Here is a 19,831-nt window from a genome sequence, read left to right as displayed (position 1 = left end):
AATCCTCTCTGGCTACAGGCAAGGTGCCGGAGGACTGGAGGTCTGCTAATATTGTACCGTTATTTAAAAAGGGAGAAGGGGATAGACCGAGTAATTACAGGCCAATCAGCCTAACCTCGGTAGTGGGCAAATTATTGGAAAAAAATTCTGAGAGACTGTATTAATCGTTATTTAGAAAGGCACGGATTAATCAAGGACAGTCAGCATGGATTTGTTAAGGGAAGGTCGTGACTGACTAACTTTACTGAATTTTTTGAACAGGTAACAAGGAGGGTCGATGAGGGCAGCGCATTTGATGTAGTCTACGTGGATTTTAGCAAGGCTTTTGACAAGGTCCCACATGGCAGACTGGTCAGAAAAGTAAAAGCCCACGGGATCCAAAGGAAAGTGGCAAATTGGATCCAAAATTAGCTCAGTGGCAGAAAGCAAAGTCGATGGAAGTAATGGTCAACGGGTGTTTTTGTGACTGGAAGGCAGTTTCCAGTGCGGTTCCGCAGGGCTCAGTACTAGGTCCCTCGCTTTTGGCGGTATATATCAGTGATTTAGATTTAAATATAAGGGGCATGATTAAGAAGTTTGCAGATGATACAAAAATTGGCCGTGTGGTTGATAGTGAGGAGGAAAGCTATAGACTACAGGAAGATATCAATGGACTGGTCAAGTGGTCAGAAAAGTGGCAAATGGAATTTAACCCGGAGAAGTGTGAGGTAATGCATTTGGGGAGGGAAAACAAGGCAAGGGAGTACACAATAAATGGGGGGATACTGAGAAGTGTAGAGGAACAGAGGGACCTTGGAGTACAGATCCCTGAAGGTAGCAGGACAGGTAGATAAGGTGGTTAAGAAGGCATATGGGATACTTTCCTTTATTAGCTGAGGAATAGAATATAATGCACTATATAATACACTAGTTAAGCCACAGCTAGAATACTGTGTACAGTTCTGGTCTCCGCATTACAGGAAAGATGTGATTGCACTAGAGAGGGTACAGAGCAGATTTATGAGGATGTTGCCAAGACTGGAAAATTTTAGCTATGAGGAAAGATTGGATAGGCTGTGGTTGTTTTCTTTGGAACAAAGGAGGCTGAGGGGAGATTTAATTGAGGTGTATAAAATTATGAAGGGCCTAAATAGAATGGTAAGGAAGGACCTATTGCCCTTAGCAAAGAGGTCAATAACCAGGGGGCATGGATTTAAAGTAATCGGTAGAAGGATTATCGGGGAGTTGAGGAGAAATATTTTCACCCAGAGGGTGGTGGGGGTCTGGAACTCACTGCCTGGAAGGGTGGTAGAGGTAGAAACCCCTGTTGCATTTAAAAAGTACTTGAATATGCATTTGAAGTGCCGTAACCTACAAGGCTACCGACCAAGAGCTGTAAAGTGGGATTAGGCTGGATAGCTCTTTTTCGGCCAGCACAGACATGATGGGCCGAATGGCCTCCTTTTGTGCTGGAAATTTCTATGATTCTACAAAGCGCTTTGGGATGTCCTGAGGTTGTCAAAGGCACTATAGAGATGCAAGTTCTTTTTTTTTTTCTAAATGATTTCAGGGTTTTCGCCTCCATTCCAAGTGTTGTGAAGAAGCGTTTTTACTGTGTCCCTTGTTTGCTGTTTTCATAATATCTGACATTGCCTTGATCAATATCAAATACTACGCGCAATTTTCTGTCCCAGACCTCATCACCTTTAGGAAGAGTAGGGGAGAAATTGGGGAATAAAAAATCTTGAAAAAATATAGATGACTTCTTTCTGCTTCCCGTTAAGATGATTTATTATCCAATTTAAAATTTCCTCCCAGCTATGTTTCCTGTGAAAGCTGTTTCCTGAAGTTGAGATATATAATACCAAGCACATTAAGCACATCTACTGACTCAGATACATCCTGAAAGTAAATTTGTACGGCATGGCCAGTCTCTCGTGTCCTGGCCTGCTATGATTTGCTGCCTTTACTTTAGCTGGATAGTCTTGAATTACACTGCAGTCCTTTTCTCTGACCACAGATATCCAGGCTGCTTGATCTGTGCTTTTGACAGTGTAATATTGACATGTTGTCAGTATGTCAGTTGTTATATCCCAGCCTGGCAAAAAATCTGCCTATTTTCCCATTATTTTCAGTCTGTTTTTTCTTTATTTTTCACAAATTTCTCCCCTCCTCTCCTGAATTTGAGTCTTACAGCTCAACTGATATCACTCAGCCAAATGGCTATTCTTCAAGTCTGAACCCAGAAAGTGAGTGTCAACAGAATAGTTAACTGTTGGGGCATCACAGTAAGTCCCAGACTATTCTCACCCAGTGCTCTCACACACACACAGCAGGGTTGAATGGAAAGCGATGGTGAGTCCTCTGTCCCACTGTTCCCCACTCTGGATCCAGAAATCTTGACGTCAACTCCACTACATCCAACGACTCCCACTCAGTTAACAGCACAAATTAGGGATCAGACTTGGGATCTTCTTGCTATGTACGGTTCAGCATAATGCAAGGCAGTGTGTTCAACCACTGAGACTACAAGGGAAGTGCCCGTTTCCTTACTATCGTGACCGAGTTGTAATTTGCCAACTAGGAAACAGGATCAGGAACAGTCCTGAGGTGTCACCCATGGCTCAGTGGTAGCACTCTTGCCTCTGAGTCAGAAGGTTGTAGGTTCGAGTCCCACTCTAGAGACTTGAGCACATAATCCAGGCTGACATTTCAGTCCAGTACTGAGGGAGTGCTGCACTGTTGGAGATGCCGTCTTTCAGATGAGATATTAAACTGAGGCCCCATCTACTCTCTCAGGTGGATATAAAAGATCCCACGGCACTATTAGAAGAAGAGCAGGGGAGTTCTCCCCAGTGTCATAGCCAATATTTATCCCTCAACCAACAAATTGGCTGCCATGTTTCCTACATTGCAACATTGGCTGTGATGTGCTTTGGCACGCTTCGAGGTTGTGAAAGGCACTATATAAATGCAAGATTTTCTTTATGAGACTATGAAAGATGCACAGAGGCAGTCTCGCTCATTAGGTCTCAAGGAGCTGTCACACTAAGTACAAGGCAAAACTGTGGGAGGCACCGAGAGAACTTAGCGCTGGAGAAATATGTTCAACCTGGAGAATGGAAAACTGTGATATCCGACCTTCACAGAAATCTGCAGAGAAAATCTGAATGAAAGGGCGTTAGCGAGAGGTGGCTCTTGGTGTTCATTACTGCTTCCAGCCTCTAATCAAAGTGAGAGCTACACCAACCCTTTGTGACCCACCTCCCTCCTTAAGGTTATCAAATCAGTTGAAGGCTGGGCTCTGGTGACTCACCATGTGGAGGATCAGTATTCGTGCTGTCTGCAGTACATCGGAGGTGACAACCTGAAACAAAGAGATGAGACACTCTTTAGGATACATGCTGCAACCCATATCTGAACTTTGTTATCCCCCTATGTGCTCCTCTCCTGAAGGCAGTGTTTCACGGGTATCGGTGTCTCCTGAAGGCAGTGTTTCACGGGTATCGGTGTCTCTCTAAAACTTGTGCAAATTGTCACTCTTCATGTGCGAGGCTAGAATGCGAGTGACACAAGGATCAGCTGTGGGGGGCATCACATTCAAGTCGACCTCTACACAACTGAAGTTTCCAGCAGGAGGTCACTGGATAGTGAATAGGGAACCTGGGCTGATTTTTCATAGTTGTAAGGAATTAGCAAATACGTTTTTAACTGTTAACAAAACACAGGTCAGATAATTAGATGGCTTTTCGAGTTGAACATGATGATGTCTCTCTCTCTAACCCCAGTCTCTTTCTTACTCAGCTTAATACACCCTCTAAAGTTTATAGAACGCAAAACAAAAGCTACAACAAGTGTGTAATCAGAACATTCTCATATATTTTCTCACACATAGGCAGCCTGTTATATACTATATATTTTATCTCATTAAAGCTCTCCAAATGTGCCCTCTTCCAAAATTATTTAAAGAAAAGCTAATGTGTAGAAACTGTTAGAAACCAAAGAGAAATATTCCATCAGTACAGCTGACTGAACAGTACTGATGCATCCTGGAAAATTAAATACACTGAACATATTCAGACTGCACAATCCAAACTCAGCTCACAATCACCGATCTGGACAAAAATATCAAGTCTAAGCCCAGGCTTTTGGGAGAGCTGAGGCCTTGAAGCAAAAACCTGAATAAAAGCATTGAAAGCTATAAAAGACAATTCAGACAAATTTAATAATGTTATTATCAATGTTATTGTGAAATATCAAAATCTTCACTTTGTTTAAACCCTTATCTGGACATTAGATATTTCAATTACTGGTATATGCCAGATTTTTAAAAAATTGGCCTGAAACGTTAACTTTGTTTCTCTCTTCACTGATGCTGAGTGTTTCCAGTATTTTGTGTTTTTATTTCAGTACACTACTGTACCTAGTGGACAGATTGATCACAGGTGATATACACTCACTCTAAAATTGCAGCTATTGTGTGCCACACAATACAATACCCTTTCAACATTGAAAAAGCTTGCCACAGCACCACTTATAGGAGCAATAGGTACTGCACGGATTTAAAATGAGTTTTCAATGAAACACGTGCCCCATATTTATAGTTAAATATACAATTGATAAAAACTCTTACACCAGGTACAGCTGCAGACAGAGGGAGTAAATAATGGCCATTCTTTACATATCAGACTCGACAGTGAGTTTTGGTAGGCTGTTCAACTGCAGGGACATCACAATCCAGCTCAATCCTGATGTCCATACGTGCACACTTTCCAACAGGTGTCAGTGGATACTAATCAGGAATAGAAACTTTGGCAGACTCCCACCCTCTATCCAAGCCCGGGGGTACTAAGGTCAGTTCTGGAGCTAACACTGCCATTTCAGCTGAGTTCAGTTCACCCAGCACAGACCAGGAATCAAGCTTAAACATCCCCATCTGTATAACTTATGCTATATGGAATGGTGCCTTTACAGAGTCCATAGGTGGACTGAGTAGAGCTACATGTGCACTGTGTACGTTGGACACAATGTAAGTATAACGTATGCGCAGGAACAACTTTTCTTGAGGGGGCAAGGTGCAATGAAACAACAGTGAGAAAAGACAGCAGACAGTATGTGGGTTTCAATAACAGAGGGGGAAGAGATGAGGTTGGAGGCAGTAGGTGCCTTGGTGATAGAAATAAGCAGTCTTATAACATGAGCTTGAGGTCAGGCAGTGCACCCAGGTTCTGAGCCTCTGAACTTAGCCTGAAGTGGCAGCCAAGGTAGTCGATGGGGTCAAAGCCAGGGACACGTCGATGCTGGTAGAAGCTGAAGATAATGATGGTTTTCTGTCAACTGTGGCTCAGTTGATAAACTCACTTCTGACTCAGAGGCAAGAGTGCTAAGTCCCGCTCCAGACTTGAGCACAAAATCTAGGCTGACGTTCCAGTGCCGTACCGAGGGAGTCCTGCACTGTCCAATGAGACGTTAAATTGAAGCTCCGTCTGCCCTTTCAGCTGGACGTAAAAGATCCCATGGCACTATTTGAAGAAGAGCAGGGGAGTTCTCTCCAGTGACCTGGACAATATTTATCTCCCAACCAACATCACTAAAAAAGAGATTATCTGGTCATTTATCACATTGTTGTTTGTGGGAGCTTGTTGTGTGCAAATTGGCTGCTGCATTTCCCACATTACAAGTGACTACACTTCAAAAGTATTTCATTAGCTGTAAAGCGCTTTGGGACGAACTGAGGTCATGGAAGGTGCTTTATAAATGCAAGTCTTTCTTTCTATCGAGTTTCCAAGACTCATCCTGGACTTCACATCAGACAGGCAGACTAGCAATAGAATCATAGAATGGTGACAGCACAGAAGGAGGCCATTCGGCCCGTTGAGCCCGTGCCGGCTCTATGCAAGAGCAATCCAAGCTAGTCCCACTCTCCCACCCTTTCCCCATAGCCCTGAAAATTTTTTCCCTTGAAGTACTTATCCAATTCCCTTTTGAAAGCCATGATTGAATCTGCCTCCACCACCCGCTTCGGCAGTGCATTTCAGATCATAACCACTCGCTGTGTAAAAAAGTTTTCCCTCATGTTGCCTTTGGTTCTTTTGCCAATCACCTTAAATCTATGTCCTCTGGTTATTGACCCTTCCGTCAATGGGTACAGTTTCTCTCTATCAACTCTGCCTAGACCCCTCATGATTTTAAACACCTCTATCAAATCTCTTCTCAATCTTCTCCGCTCTAAGGAGGACAATCCCAGCTTCTCCAGTCTATCCACATAACTGAAGTCCTTCATCCCTGGGATCATTCTAGTAAATCTTTTCTGCACCCTCTCTAAGGCCTTCACATCCTTCCTAAAGTGCGGTGCCCAGAATTGGACACAATACTCCAGTTGTGGCCGGACCAGTGTTCATCATAACTTCCTTGCTTTTGTACTCTATGCTTCTATTTATAAAGCCCAGGATCCCGTATGCTTTTTTAACCGCTTTCTCAACCTGCCCTGCCACCTTCAACGATTTGTGCACATATACCCCCAGGTCTCTCTGTTCCTGTGCCCCCTTTAGAATTGTGCCCTTTAGTTTATATTGCCTCTCCTCATTCTTCCTACCAACATGTATCACTTCGCACGTCTCCGCGTTAAATTTCATCTGCCATGTGTCCGCCCATTCCACCAGCCTGACTATCTCCTCTTGAAGTCTATCACTATCCTCCTCACTGGAATCTACACTTCCAAGTTTTGTGTCATCTGCAAATTTGGAAATTGTGCCCTGTACACCCAAGTCCAACTCATTAATATATATCAAGAAAAGCAGTGATCCCAGCATCGACCCCTGGGGAATACCACTGTACACCTCCCTCCAGTCCGAAAAGCAACCTTTCACCACTACTCTCTGTTTCCTGTCACTTAGCCAATTTTGTATCCATGCTGCGACTGCTCAGCAAAACTGGATACAAAACTGGCTTAGTGGCAGAAGGCAGAGGGTGATGGTCGAAGGTTGTTTTTGTGACTGGAAGCCTGTGGCCAGTGGGGTACCACAGGGATCTGTGCTGGGGCCCTTGCTGTTTGTGGTCTACATTAACGACTTGGATATGAATGTAAAAGGTATGATCAGTAAGTTCGCTGATGATACAAAAATTGGTAGGGTGGTAAATAGCGAGGAGGATAGCCTCAGTCTGCAGGACGATATAGATGGGTTGGTCAGATGGGCGGAACAGTGGCAAATGGAATTTAACCCGGAAAAGTGCGAGGTGATGCACTTTGGAGGGACTAACAAGGCAAGGGAATACACAATGAATGGGAAGACCCTAGGCAAGACAGAGGGTCAGAGGGATCTTGGTGTGCAAGTTCACAGATCCCTGAAGGCGGCGGAACAGGTAGATAAGGTGGTAAAGAAGGCATATGGGATACTTGCCTTTATTAGCCGAGGCATAGAATATAAGAACAAGGAGGTTTTGATGGAGCTGTATAAAACACTGGTTAGGCCACAGCTGGAGTACTGTCTGCAGTTCTGGTCGCCGCACTACAGGAAGGATGTGATCGCTTTGGAGAGGGTGCAGAGGAGATTCACCAGGATGTTACCAGGGCTGGAGCGCTTCAGCTATGAAGAGAGACTGGGAAGATTGGGTTTGTTTTCCTTGGAGCAGAGGAGGCTGAGGGGGGACATGATTGAGGTGTACAAAATTATGAGGGGCATAGATAGGATGGATACTAAGGAGCTTTTTCCCTTCGTTGAGGGTTCTATAACAAGGGGACATAGATTCAAGGTAAAAGGCGGGAGGTTTAGAGGGGATTTGAGAAAGAACTTTTTCACCCAGAGGGTGGTTGGAGTCTGGAACTCACTGCCTGAGAGGGTTGTGGAGGCAGGAACCCTCACAACATTCAAGAAGCATTTGGATGAGCACTTGAAATGCCATAGCATACAAGGCTACGGACCAAATGCTGGAATATGGGATTAGATTAGACTGGGCTTGATGGCCGGCGCGGACACGATGGGCCGAAGGGCCTCTATCCGTGCTGTATAACTCTATGACTCTATGCTCCTTTTATTCCATGGGCTTCAACTTTGCTGCCAAGCCTATTATGTGGCACTTCATCAAACGACTTTTGGAAGTCCATATACACATCAACCGCATTGCCCTCATCAACCCTCTCAACGTTGTCAGCAGACGTGTGGAAGCTAACCCCGTGCTTCCATTTGTGCCCAATAGCCACTCCAGGCATACCAGGGAGATGCCAATGAGAGGTAGCGTAAGAGGGGGAGAGGGCCAAAAGTGGAAGCCGGAGGTATGTCATGGGTGTCTGTGTGGGCACAAGGTGAGATGGTATTGCAGGAAATACGTTCACGGCTATGAATGGAACTGTGCACTGTATGTGAGAGACACTGGGAGGAGGATGGAGTGATCAACGGTGACAAAGGAACCATTGATCATGCCATCCTCTTCCAGTTTCTGTCCTCTGCACTCCACTTCTGTGAGGAGGATGATAACCAGCTATAATCACAGTTACACAGGATATTGTTTGTGACTGACACGCAGTCTTGGTGCTGTTGGCAGGGAGGAAGTCAGATTCGAGAGTCTTGAAAAGGGAAGTGGTGGGTGAGGGCATAGCTACGAGAAAAAAACCTGTTCAAGGGCTTTGGAGAGAAAGGGAACACTGGAGATAATGAGTTGTTCCTAACCTCGAGAATCATCCTCCAAACTCCCATGAAGATTTGGCAATTGAAAAGGGACAACAGCAGAGCTGGAGATGGGCAGGCCAGATCTCGTTGTAGATAGCCAGTTCGATAGCTTACCGTGGGAATGCAGTCGGAGTTACTTATAACCATAATTTGAATTGGGAAATTGGATCAATCTATGAGCAACTCAATTCTAGGCATCCATTACTCCATTTTCTGTTTTGTTAAACTCAGCAGCTTCTGTTCATTTCCTTAAACCATTACTTTATTAAAAATAAATTGCAATTGATTAAACTCAAGACTGTGTTTGGTGCTGAATCTCAATGCAATATGTTGAACTATGCTGGCATTACTGCTATTATATATCGCAACCCCAGGTTAACACTCTGTGCTTGAAGGAGGTGCGTTTAACTGTTATTAATAACCAGGTTTATAATTATAACATTGGAGTGGGTTTGAACACTTTACAGGAAATGTAATTGCCTGATCAGAAACTTCTAATGGGGCACATTTAATAAATGTTTTACTGAATGCAAAAAAGGCTAAATGTTAAAGAGAAACAGTTGCGTCCAAAATACAAATGCATAGAAGAGTTTATTAATATTAAGGCCTACATATGTTGAGGTCATCTCTGAAAAACAACAAATCATGATTTTTTGCTCATAAGGAGTTGGCTCCAGCTCTCTCCTTCGCTGAAGGTGCTGGCCAGTCCTTCATTATCTCACCCAACTAGCTATTCTTCACAATGTAATTGAATGGCGGAGCAAGAACCCACAAACAGCAATGTGATAATGACCAGATACTCTGTTTTAGTGGTGTTGGTTGAGGGATAAATATTGGACAGGACACCAGGTAAAGCTCTTCTTCGAATAGTGCTGTGGGATCTTTTATGTCTACCTGAGAGGGCAGACAGGGCCTTGGTTTAACATCTCACCCAATAGAAGGCACCTCTGACAGTGTAGCAGTCCCCCAGTACGGCACTGGAGCGTCAGCCCGGATTTTGTGCTCAAGACTCTGGAGTGCGACTTGAACTCACAACCTTCTGACTCAGAGGGAAGAGTGCTACCCACTGAGCCAAAGCTGACATATAGAGACAGAGCAGAAGAAGTCAAGTCTGGAGGTGCTAAAGGCAATATTATGGGCAAGGCAAGGATGATGTTACAGAGATGGAAGTAGGCAATCTTATTGATAGATAGTATATGATTTGCTGCGGAACTGTGGAGCCGATGTACCAAAGAGGGTCTTCCCCAATTGACATCATGCCACTATCTTCATCTCATGCATTGAGGTGTTTCACACAACAGCTCTGCAATTGAAGATTCCCACAAGACAAATTACTTTCAGGAACACGCTCTGATCACTGTCCAGTGACCCCTGACAGAAAATGCACTGGTGTGGACAGTCGGCTGTGATACTCGCCCTCCTCCCAATCACAGTTGACGGTCATTGACTAGACCCAGTTGGGTGAGGTTCCAAGGGGGTGTTGACTCATTTGGACCATCCAGACTCAATGCATCACAGGAAGGGGAAATAAATATAATGGACTGCTGCCAAACGTGTGAAAATATGCTGAGGGTGTTTTTTTAAAATTTATTCATTCTCGGGATGTGGTTGTCGTTGGCAAGGCCAGCATTTATTGCCCATCCCTAGTTGCCCTGAGAAGGTGGTGGTGGGGCTTCTTCTTGAACTGCTGGAGTCCGTGTGGTGAAGGTTCTCCCATAATGCGGTTAGGTAGGTAGTTCCAGGATTTTGACCCAGCGACGATGAAGGAACGGTCATATATGTCCAAGTTGGGACGGTGTGTGACTTGGAGGTGACGGTGTTCCCATACACCTGTCCTTCTAGGTGGTGGAGGTCACGGGTTTGGGAGGTACTCAGTGCTGACTCGCTATTTTTAAGGTGGGAGGTCGCTAACACTTAAAGGGAAGACCCCACTGGTGGCCTCCAGAGTTAAACAATGCCAGCTTTGTAAATCCAAGGGCAGCGGAGACTCATTCTGTGCTGGGTCTTCCAATCTGTTGCTGGTCCCCAGAGCTCCTGAACCTGGCCAATAAACATGCCGTTGAATTCAATGGGGGTGAAAGGAAAACAGGGCGAGGTGTAAAATGGGCGGCTGATTCGCTGTCACCCAAAACCAATTCCACCCTCAATGTGTTTACATCCCGACATTACAGGCGTCATCACATAGAGTACTGTGTGCAGGCACAGTCTTCAAAGTGGCACAGCCCACTGTTTAGGTGTCAGCCGTGGCGAGAGTGGGTAGCATAGTCCAGCGCAGTATTGCATTGTCGGAGGTGCCGTCTTTCGGATAAGAAGTTAAACCGAGGCCCCGTCTGCCATTTTAGGTGGATGTCAATGACCGTCGACTGTGATTGGGAGGGCGAGTATCACAGCCGACCGTCCACACCAGTATATTTTCTGTCAGGGGTCACTGGACAGTGATCAGAGCGTGTTCGGATGAGAAGTTAAACCGAGGCCCGTTTGCCATTTCAGGTGGATGTAAAAGATCCTATTCGAAAAACAGCAGGGGAGTTCTCCCTGGTGTCCTGGCCAATATTCATCATTCAACCAACACCTAAAAATTGGCTGCCGCATTTCCTACACAACAACAGTGACCACACTTCAAACGTTCTTCATTGGCTGTGAAGTGCTTTGGGATGTCATGTGGTTGTGAAAGGTGCTATATAAATGCAAGCCTTTCTTTCATGCGTCTGATTAAGTGGGTCTTCAGTTCTGGAGCTGACCTAAGGGGAAGCTGGCACAACTGAAGCGTGTAAACAACGGGGAGCGGGGCACACCAGTTGCTCTCCCGAGATTAGGACCTGAAGCCCGAGGAATCTAATGCGTATGTGGAGAAGGGAGAGATACTCCTCTGTATATCACTGAGCTGGAATTTCATTATTAGTCAAATCACTGGTTAGCTGCTTGCAATGGGGGGTGTGGGAGTTGCCAATGGCCCACAGGGATCCCCATCACTGACATCTCCAGAACTCCTCTGTTTCAACTCAACAATGAGGCAGATCCCTTCTGGATTCTATGGAGGGCTCCTGTGAACTACCAAAGTCTCCAGAAATGAGAAAGGTAATTAAAAGGTAATCATCTGAATCATATAAAACAGCAATCCAGAATCATTACAGTGACTCTTCTGTTAGGCCCTGCTTGAACTGAATATGACGGCCCTGTTGGGATAATAGGAGCACTACAAAGAAATGTCCCCACCTCCCATTGTATGTCCCTCCTCGTCTGAAGGCTGGGGTACAGTTCTACGGGCAGCCCCTCTAGTAGTTTGCCCATGTGGCTGCTGGTGATAGAACAGCTGGACGAGCGATGCTTCTGCCATCGATTCCAATACAGGAGAGATCCCTGCAGCAGCCTCCTGGCAGGCTCCAGGTCGACATTAATGACCTGGTTACAGAACTCTGCTCACAGACACCACACAGCAAATCCTGAATACAGGCAGTGCCATGTTACGTCTGGCAGGCTGGAGTGTGATTAACATAGAAATTCAATTAAGCAAACTTTTTCCTTAATTGATTTAAAATTAGGATTTTTTTTAAAAGCAGTGATGCGGCACGCTGAGATAGGGAGAGGGACACCCGAATATTCCATACCCACCTCCATAGTATCGCACGCTGAGATAGGGAGAGGGACACCCGAATATTCCATACCCACCTCCATAGTATCGCACGCTGAGATAGGGAGAGGGACACCCGAATATTCCATACCTCCCTCCATAGTATCGCACGCTGAGATAGGGAGAGGGACACCCGAATATTCCATACCTCCCTCCATAGTATCGCACGCTGAGATAGGGAGAGGGACACCCGAATATTCCATACCCACCTCCATAGTATCGCACGCTGAGACAGGGAGAGGGACACCCGAATATTCCATACCTCCCTCCATAGTATCGCACGCTGAGACAGGGAGAGGGACACCCGAATATTCCATACCTCCCTCCATAGTATCGCACGCTGAGACAGGGAGAGGGACACCCGAATATTCCATACCTCCCTCCATAGTATCGCACGCTGAGACAGGGAGAGGGACACCCGAATATTCCATACCTCCCTCCATAGTATCGCACGCTGAGATAGGGAGAGGGACACCCGAATATTCCATACCTCCCTCCATAGTATCGCACGCTGAGACAGGGAGAGGGACACCCGAATATTCCATACCTCCCTCCATAGTATCGCACGCTGAGACAGGGAGAGGGACACCCGAATATTCCATACCCACCTCCATAGTATCGCACGCTGAGACAGGGAGAGGGACACCCGAATATTCCATACCTCCCTCCATAGTATCGCACGCTGAGATAGGGAGAGGGACACCCGAATATTCCATACCTCCCTCCATAGTATCGCACGCTGAGACAGGGAGAGGGACACCCGAATATTCCATACCCACCTCCATAGTATCGCACGCTGAGATAGGGAGAGGGACACCCGAATATTCCATACCTCCCTCCATAGTATCGCACGCTGAGACAGGGAGAGGGACACCCGAATATTCCATACCTCCCTCCATAGTATCGCACGCTGAGATAGGGAGAGGGACACCCGAATATTCCATACCTCCCTCCATAGTATCGCACGCTGAGATAGGGAGAGGGACACCCGAATATTCCACACCTCCCTCCATAGTATCGCACGCTGAGACAGGGAGAGGGACACCCGAATATTCCACACCTCCCTCCATAGTATCGCACGCTGAGACAGGGAGAGGGACACCCGAATATTCCATACCTCCCTCCATAGTATCGCACGCTGAGACAGGGAGAGGGACACCCGAATATTCCATACCCACCTCCCTCCCCTCACAGAATCTCATACTGAGATAGGGAGAGGGACGCTCTATAGCTCCTCCCTAACTCCCCCCCCACAGTACCTCACATTGAGATAGGGAGGGGAACAACCAAATACTCTATACCCTTATCCCTAACACCCCCCGCCCCACCGTATCTCACATTGAGATAGGGAGGGAGACACCCAAATACTCTATACCCCCCTGCTTAACTCCCCCCCACAGTATCTCACACTGAGATTGGGAGAGGGACACTCAAATACTCTACTGCCCCCTCTGTGTGTTTAGTGTGCTCTGTGTGAGCGTGCTGTGTGTGTGTGAGCGTGCTCTGAGTGTGGTCTGTGTGAGCGTGCTGTGTGTGTGTGAGCGTGCTGTGTGTGTGAACGGGCTCTGAGTGTGAGCGTGCTCTGAGTGTGAGCGTGCTGTGTGTGTGAACGGGCTCTGAGTGTGAGCGTGCTCTGAGTGTGAGCGTGCTCTGAGTGTGAGCGTGCTGTGTGTGTGAACGGGCTCTGAGTGTGGTCTGTGTGAGCGTGCTGTGTGTGTGTGAGCGTGCTCTGAGTGTGGTCTGTGTGAGCGTGCTGTGTGTGTGAGCGTGCTCTGAGTGTGGTCTGTGTGAGCGTGCTGTGTGTGTGTGAGCGTGCTGTGTGTGTGTGGTCTGTGTGAGCGTGCTCTGAGTGTGGTCTGTGTGAGCGTGCTGTGTGTGTGTGGTCTGTGTGAGCGTGCTCTGAGTGTGGTCTGTGTGAGCGTGCTGTGTGTGTGTGAGCGTGCTGTGTGTGTGTGGTCTGTGTGAGCGTGCTCTGAGTGTGGTCTGTGTGAGCGTGCTGTGTGTGTGTGGTCTGTGTGAGCGTGCTCTGAGTGTGGTCTGTGTGAGCGTGCTGTGTGTGTGTGAGCGTGCTCTGAGTGTGGTCTGTGTGAGCGTGCTGTGTGTGTGTGGTCTGTGTGAGCGTGCTGTGTGTGTGTGAGCGTGCTGTGTGTGTGTGGTCTGTGAGAGCGTGCTGTGTGTGTGTGAGCGTGCTGTGTGTGTGTGGTCTGTGAGAGCGTGCTGTGTGTGTGTGGTCTGTGAGAGCGTGCTGTGTGTGTGTGGTCTGTGAGAGCGTGCTGTGTGTGTGTGGTCTGTGTGAGCGTGCTGTGTGTGTGTGGTCTGTGTGAGCGTGCTGTGTGTGTGTGGTCTGTGTGAGCGTGCTGTGTGTGTGTGAGCGTGCTGTGTGTGTGAGCGTGCTGTGTGTGTGTGGTCTGTGTGAGCGTGCTGTGTGTGTGTGAGCGTGCTGTGTGTGTGTGAGCGTGCTGTGTGTGTGAGCGTGCTGTGTGTGTGTGGTCTGTGTGAGCGTGCTGTGTGTGTGTGGTCTGTGTGAGCGTGCTGTGTGTGTGTGGTCTGTGTGAGCGTGCTGTGTGTGTGTGAGCGTGCTGTGTGTGTGTGGTCTGTGTGAGCGTGCTGTGTGTGTGTGGTCTGTGTGAGCGTGCTGTGTGTGTGTGGTCTGTGTGAGCGTGCTGTGTGTGTGTGAGCGTGCTGTGTGTGTGTGAGCGTGCTGTGTGTGTGAGCGTGCTGTGTGTGTGAGCGTGCTGTGTGTGTGTGGTCTGTGTGAGCGTGCTGTGTGTGTGTGAGCGTGCTGTGTGTGTGTGAGCGTGCTGTGTGTGTGTGGTCTGTGTGAGCGTGCTGTGTGTGTGAGCGTGCTGTGTGTGTGTGGTCTGTGTGAGCGTGCTGTGTGTGTGAGCGTGCTGTGTGTGTGTGGTCTGTGAGAGCGTGCTGTGTGTGTGTGGTCTGTGAGAGCGTGCTGTGTGTGTGTGGTCTGTGAGAGCGTGCTGTGTGTGTGAGCGTGCTGTGTGTGTAAGCGTGCTGTGTGTGTGAACGGGCTCTGAGTGTGGTCTGTGTGAGCGTGCTGTGTGTGTGTGAGCGTGCTGTGTGTGTGTGAGCGTGCTCTGAGTGTGGTCTGTGTGAGCGTGCTGTGTGTGTGTGAGCGTGCTCTGAGTGTGGTCTGTGTGAGCGTGCTGTGTGTGTGTGGTCTGTCTGAGCGTGCTGTGTGTGTGTGGTCTGTGTGAGCGTGCTGTGTGTGTGTGAGCGTGCTGTGTGTGTGTGGTCTGTGTGAGCGTGCTGTGTGTGTGTGGTCTGTGAGAGCGTGCTGTGTGTGTGTGGTCTGTGAGAGCGTGCTGTGTGTGTGTGAGCGTGCTGTGTGTGTGTGGTCTGTGAGAGCGTGCTGTGTGTGTGTGGTCTGTGAGAGCGTGCTGTGTGTGTGAGCGTGCTGTGTGTGTGAGCGTGCTGTGTGTGAGAGAGCGTGCTGTGTGTGTGTGAGCGTGCTCTGTGTGTGAGCGTGCTGTGTGTGTGTGAGCGTGCTCTGAGTGTGAGCGTGCTCTGAGTGTGAGCGTGCTGTGTGTGTGAACGGGCTCTGAGTGTGAGCGTGCTCTGAGTGTGAGCGTGCTGTGTGTGTGAACGGGCTCTGAGTGTGGTCTGTGTGAGCGTGCTGTGTGTGTGTGAGCGTGCTCTGAGTGTGGTCTGTGTGAGCGTGCTGTGTGTGTGTGAGCGTGCTCTGAGTGTGGTCTGTGTGAGCGTGCTGTGTGTGTGTGAGCGTGCTGTGTGTGTGTGGTCTGTGTGAGCGTGCTGTGTGTGTGAACGGGCTCTGAGTGTGGTCTGTGTGAGCGTGCTGTGTGTGTGTGAGCGTGCTCTGAGTGTGGTCTGTGTGAGCGTGCTGTGTGTGTGTGAGCGTGCTGTGTGTGTGTGGTCTGTGTGAGCGTGCTCTGAGTGTGGTCTGTGTGAGCGTGCTGTGTGTGTGTGAGCGTGCTGTGTGTGTGTGGTCTGTGTGAGCGTGCTGTGTGTGTGTGGTCTGTGTGAGCGTGCTCTGAGTGTGGTCTGTGTGAGCGTGCTGTGTGTGTGTGGTCTGTGTGAGCGTGCTCTGTGTGTGTGGTCTGTGTGAGCGTGCTGTGTGTGTGTGGTCTGTGAGAGCGTGCTGTGTGTGTGTGGTCTGTGTGAGCGTGCTGTGTGTGTGTGAGCGTGCTGTGTGTGTGTGGTCTGTGAGAGCGTGCTGTGTGTGTGTGGTCTGTGAGAGCGTGCTGTGTGTGTGGTCTGTGAGAGCGTGCTGTGTGTGTGTGGTCTGTGAGAGCGTGCTGTGTGTGTGTGGTCTGTGTGAGCGTGCTGTGTGTGTGTGGTCTGTGAGAGCGTGCTGTGTGTGTGAGCGTGCTGTGTGTGAGAGAGCGTGCTGTGTGTGTGTGAGCGTGCTCTGTGTGTGAGCGTGCTGTGTGTGTGTGAGCGTGCTCTGAGTGTGAGCGTGCTCTGAGTGTGAGCGTGCTCTGAGTGTGAGCGTGCTGTGTGTGTGAACGGGCTCTGAGTGTGAGCGTGCTCTGAGTGTGAGCGTGCTCTGAGTGTGAGCGTGCTGTGTGTGTGAACGGGCTCTGAGTGTGGTCTGTGTGAGTGTGCTGTGTGTGTGTGAGTGTGCTGTGTGTGTGTGAACGTGCTGTGTGTGTGTGAGCGTGCTCTGAGTGTGAGCATGCTCTGAGTGTGAACGGGCTCTGAGTGTGAGCGTGCTCTGAGTTTATGGATGGACCTGCTGGCCAACCTCTTCAGTCAGTGGTTGAACTGTGCCAGAATGGAGCTCTGGCTCTTAAACAACCTCCATCTCCCGAGTGTTTGCTCCCCTCCTTTATGACCCTACCTAATCTCCCATCTCTTCTTTCCTTCTCCCACCAGTGTGATCCCACCTGCTCTCCCATTTGTCTCTCTTGGACTTCTTGGTCCTGCCTTCTTGCCCCCTTAAGGTGACCTTGCCCAGTATGCCCATCTCTCTTTCTCCCTATTGTCATTTTGCCCAGTGCCCCATCACGAGTCAGTACCTGGAGGGGAGAAAATTGATGATGAAAACAAGACTGCACCAACCATTAGTAAGTGTGAACGATATATACAGCTTTAAGACTGTGATTGTGCAGCGGACCCTGCCCAGTGACGCCGATGATGGCAGGCGCCCTGGCGTGAATCACAGACGGGGAGGGGAGGCTCCTCTAGATGACACATCAACCTGCAGAAGCATGGCCTGTGGTAATATAAACTCCTCAGCATCAGCTAACGGCAATGCAAGAGGCGACTGCACAAACTGGCTGACACACAGGCAATCAATCAGCTGGAGCCTAACTCAGGCAACGGAAGATAGCGGCACACTGAGGCTGCACTTGCGTGTCAGCTGCAGCCTCCCACGGGGAAAGCCGATCTATGGCCAGCACTGTATGGCCAGGGTAGAGTTCCATAGTTATATGTCAGCCAGATTAGAGAGGCACTCAGATACAGCCATCAGAGGAGTATCTCAAAAGTCTTCTCCGGAAGGCACTAACTGGGTGTCAGCTGTGGCTCAGTGGGTAGCAATTTTGCCTCTGAGCCAGAAGGTTGTGGGTTCAAGTCCCACTCCAGAGACTTGAGCACAAAAATCTAGGCTGACACTCCAGTGCAGTACTGAGGGAGTGCTGTACTGTCGCAGTTGCCATCTTTTGGATGAGACGTTAAACCGAGGCCCCGTCTGCCCTCTCAGCTGGACATAAAAGATCCCACGGCACCATTTCGAAGAAGAGTTGGGGAGTTTTCCCCGGTGTCCTGGCCAATATTTATCCCTCAACCAACACCTAAAACAGATTATCTGTTCATTTATTTCATTGCTGTTTGAGGGACCTTGCTGTGTGCAAATTGGCTGCCGCGTTTCCTACATTACAACAGTGACTATACTTCAAAAGTACTTCATTGACGGTAAAGCGCTTTGGGACGTCTTGAGGTCGTGAAAGGTGCTATAGAAATACAAGTTCTTTCTTTCTTTGACCTATGTGGGGGCACATTTCCACAGGTGCCTGCAACCTGCTCGGTTTTCATTTTAAGTGAGTCTCGAGAGCGAGTGTTGCCAGACTATTCAACCCAGAGGTGCATCACAGCCGAGCTCAATCCTATCCTCTCCCAAGCCTTATGCACGCACGCTTTACCGCAGGAGTCACTGGATAATGATCAACAGCAGAGACCCCGGGTGATTATTTCCCTCCCTTAGCCAGGGGTGCTGAGACCTACTGTAGAGCCTCAAGTGCGACCAGCTAATTCACCGCAGATGGAGCTGGCTTATACAAAGGAAAAGAAAAAGAAAAAGAAAAAAACAAAGAACCTGCATCTCTATAGTGCCCTTCACAATCTCAGGACATCCCAAAGCAACTTACAGCTAATGAAGTACTTTTGAAGTGTAGTCACTGTTGTAATGTCTCTGCCTCAGTTTGTATGAAAGTAATGCTCAAAAAGGAGGGAGGTGGTGTGACAGAAATTCTGAAAGCCTTTAAGAAGACTCAAAGAGCATCTCGACCCATGCCTGGGCTGAAGGGACTGGGCGGGGAACGGGGGGAGGAATTAAGAAGTTACAGACAAAACCAGATGGAAAGGAACCCCATCTGCAGGCTTGAGGTTCTGTGATGGACTGTGCCAGTCCCACAATATGTCCGGGTGGGGCATGCGGTGAGCTGACCTCCGTTGTTCCTATCATTAGTGGTTGCGCCAGTGGTCCTGGGATTAATTCTCGGCCTGACTGAATTCATAGAACCATACAGCACAGAAGGAGGCCGTTCGGCACATCGTGCCCATGCCAGCTCTTTGAAAGAGCTATCCAATTAGTCCCACTGCCCTCCTCTTTCCCCATAACTCTGCAAATTTTTCCTGTTCATGTATTTATCCAATTCCCTTTTGAAAGTTACTATTGAATCTGTTTCCACAACCCTTTCAGGCAGTGCATCCCAGATCGTAACAACTCGCTGCGTAAAAAAATTCTCATCTCTCCTTTTTTTCTTTTGCCGACTATCTTAAATCTGTGTCCTCTAGTTACCAGCCTTTCTGCCAGTGGAAACAGCTTCTCCTTATTTACTCTGTCAAAACACTTCATAATTTTGAACAACTATATTAAATCTCCCCTTAACCTTCTCTGCTGTACGGAGAATAACCCCAGCTTCTCTAGACTCTTTGCATAACTGAAGTCCCTCATCTCTGGTACCATTCTGGTAAATCTCCTCTGCACCCTCTCCAAGGCCTTCATATGCTTCCTAATGTGTGGTGCCCAGAATTGGACACAATTGTCCAGCTGAGGCCTAACCAGAATTAGCTCACCACAGCCAAGGTAGCAGTTGGGGCACTAAAACCAGCCTCTGCTTGAAGCTCTCCTGACTGCTGTCCAGTTATCCCTATTGGAAAGTATGTATGTGTGGACATCGGGTAAGGACAGAATTGGGCCTGGCTGTGGAGCCTTTCATAGTTAAATAGCTCGTCAACACTCTATCTGACTTCACACAAGAAGATGGGATGAGGTAAAAGAGGGGAGCTGTTGCAGGTAGAACCATCCCCCACCAATAGTCAGTCAACATCTTCGGGAGAAGAGGAGGGAAGAAAA

At 48.2% G+C, this 19,831-nt stretch overlaps 1 protein-coding gene across 3 annotated transcripts in view; it reads right to left on the bottom strand.

Moving 5' to 3' along the window:
* LOC137333482 (L-fucose kinase) overlaps positions 1-19,831 on the bottom strand; it is a 319,569-nt gene that overhangs the window by 97,356 nt on the left and 202,382 nt on the right. For all 3 annotated transcript variants that reach the window (XR_010965901.1, XM_067997639.1, XM_067997640.1), the window contains exon 4: positions 3,296-3,346. Coding sequence is in view for 2 of the 3 variants with exons in the window: in XM_067997639.1 (XP_067853740.1) it covers positions 3,296-3,346 (51 nt within the window). In the remaining variant the exon portion in view is untranslated. The remainder of the gene's footprint in view (positions 1-3,295; positions 3,347-19,831) is intronic.

This window comes from Heptranchias perlo, chromosome 16 (assembly GCF_035084215.1).
Source record: "Heptranchias perlo isolate sHepPer1 chromosome 16, sHepPer1.hap1, whole genome shotgun sequence".
Lineage (NCBI taxonomy): Eukaryota > Metazoa > Chordata > Chondrichthyes > Hexanchiformes > Hexanchidae > Heptranchias > Heptranchias perlo.
This window is presented reverse-complemented; position numbering and strand designations above follow the sequence as displayed.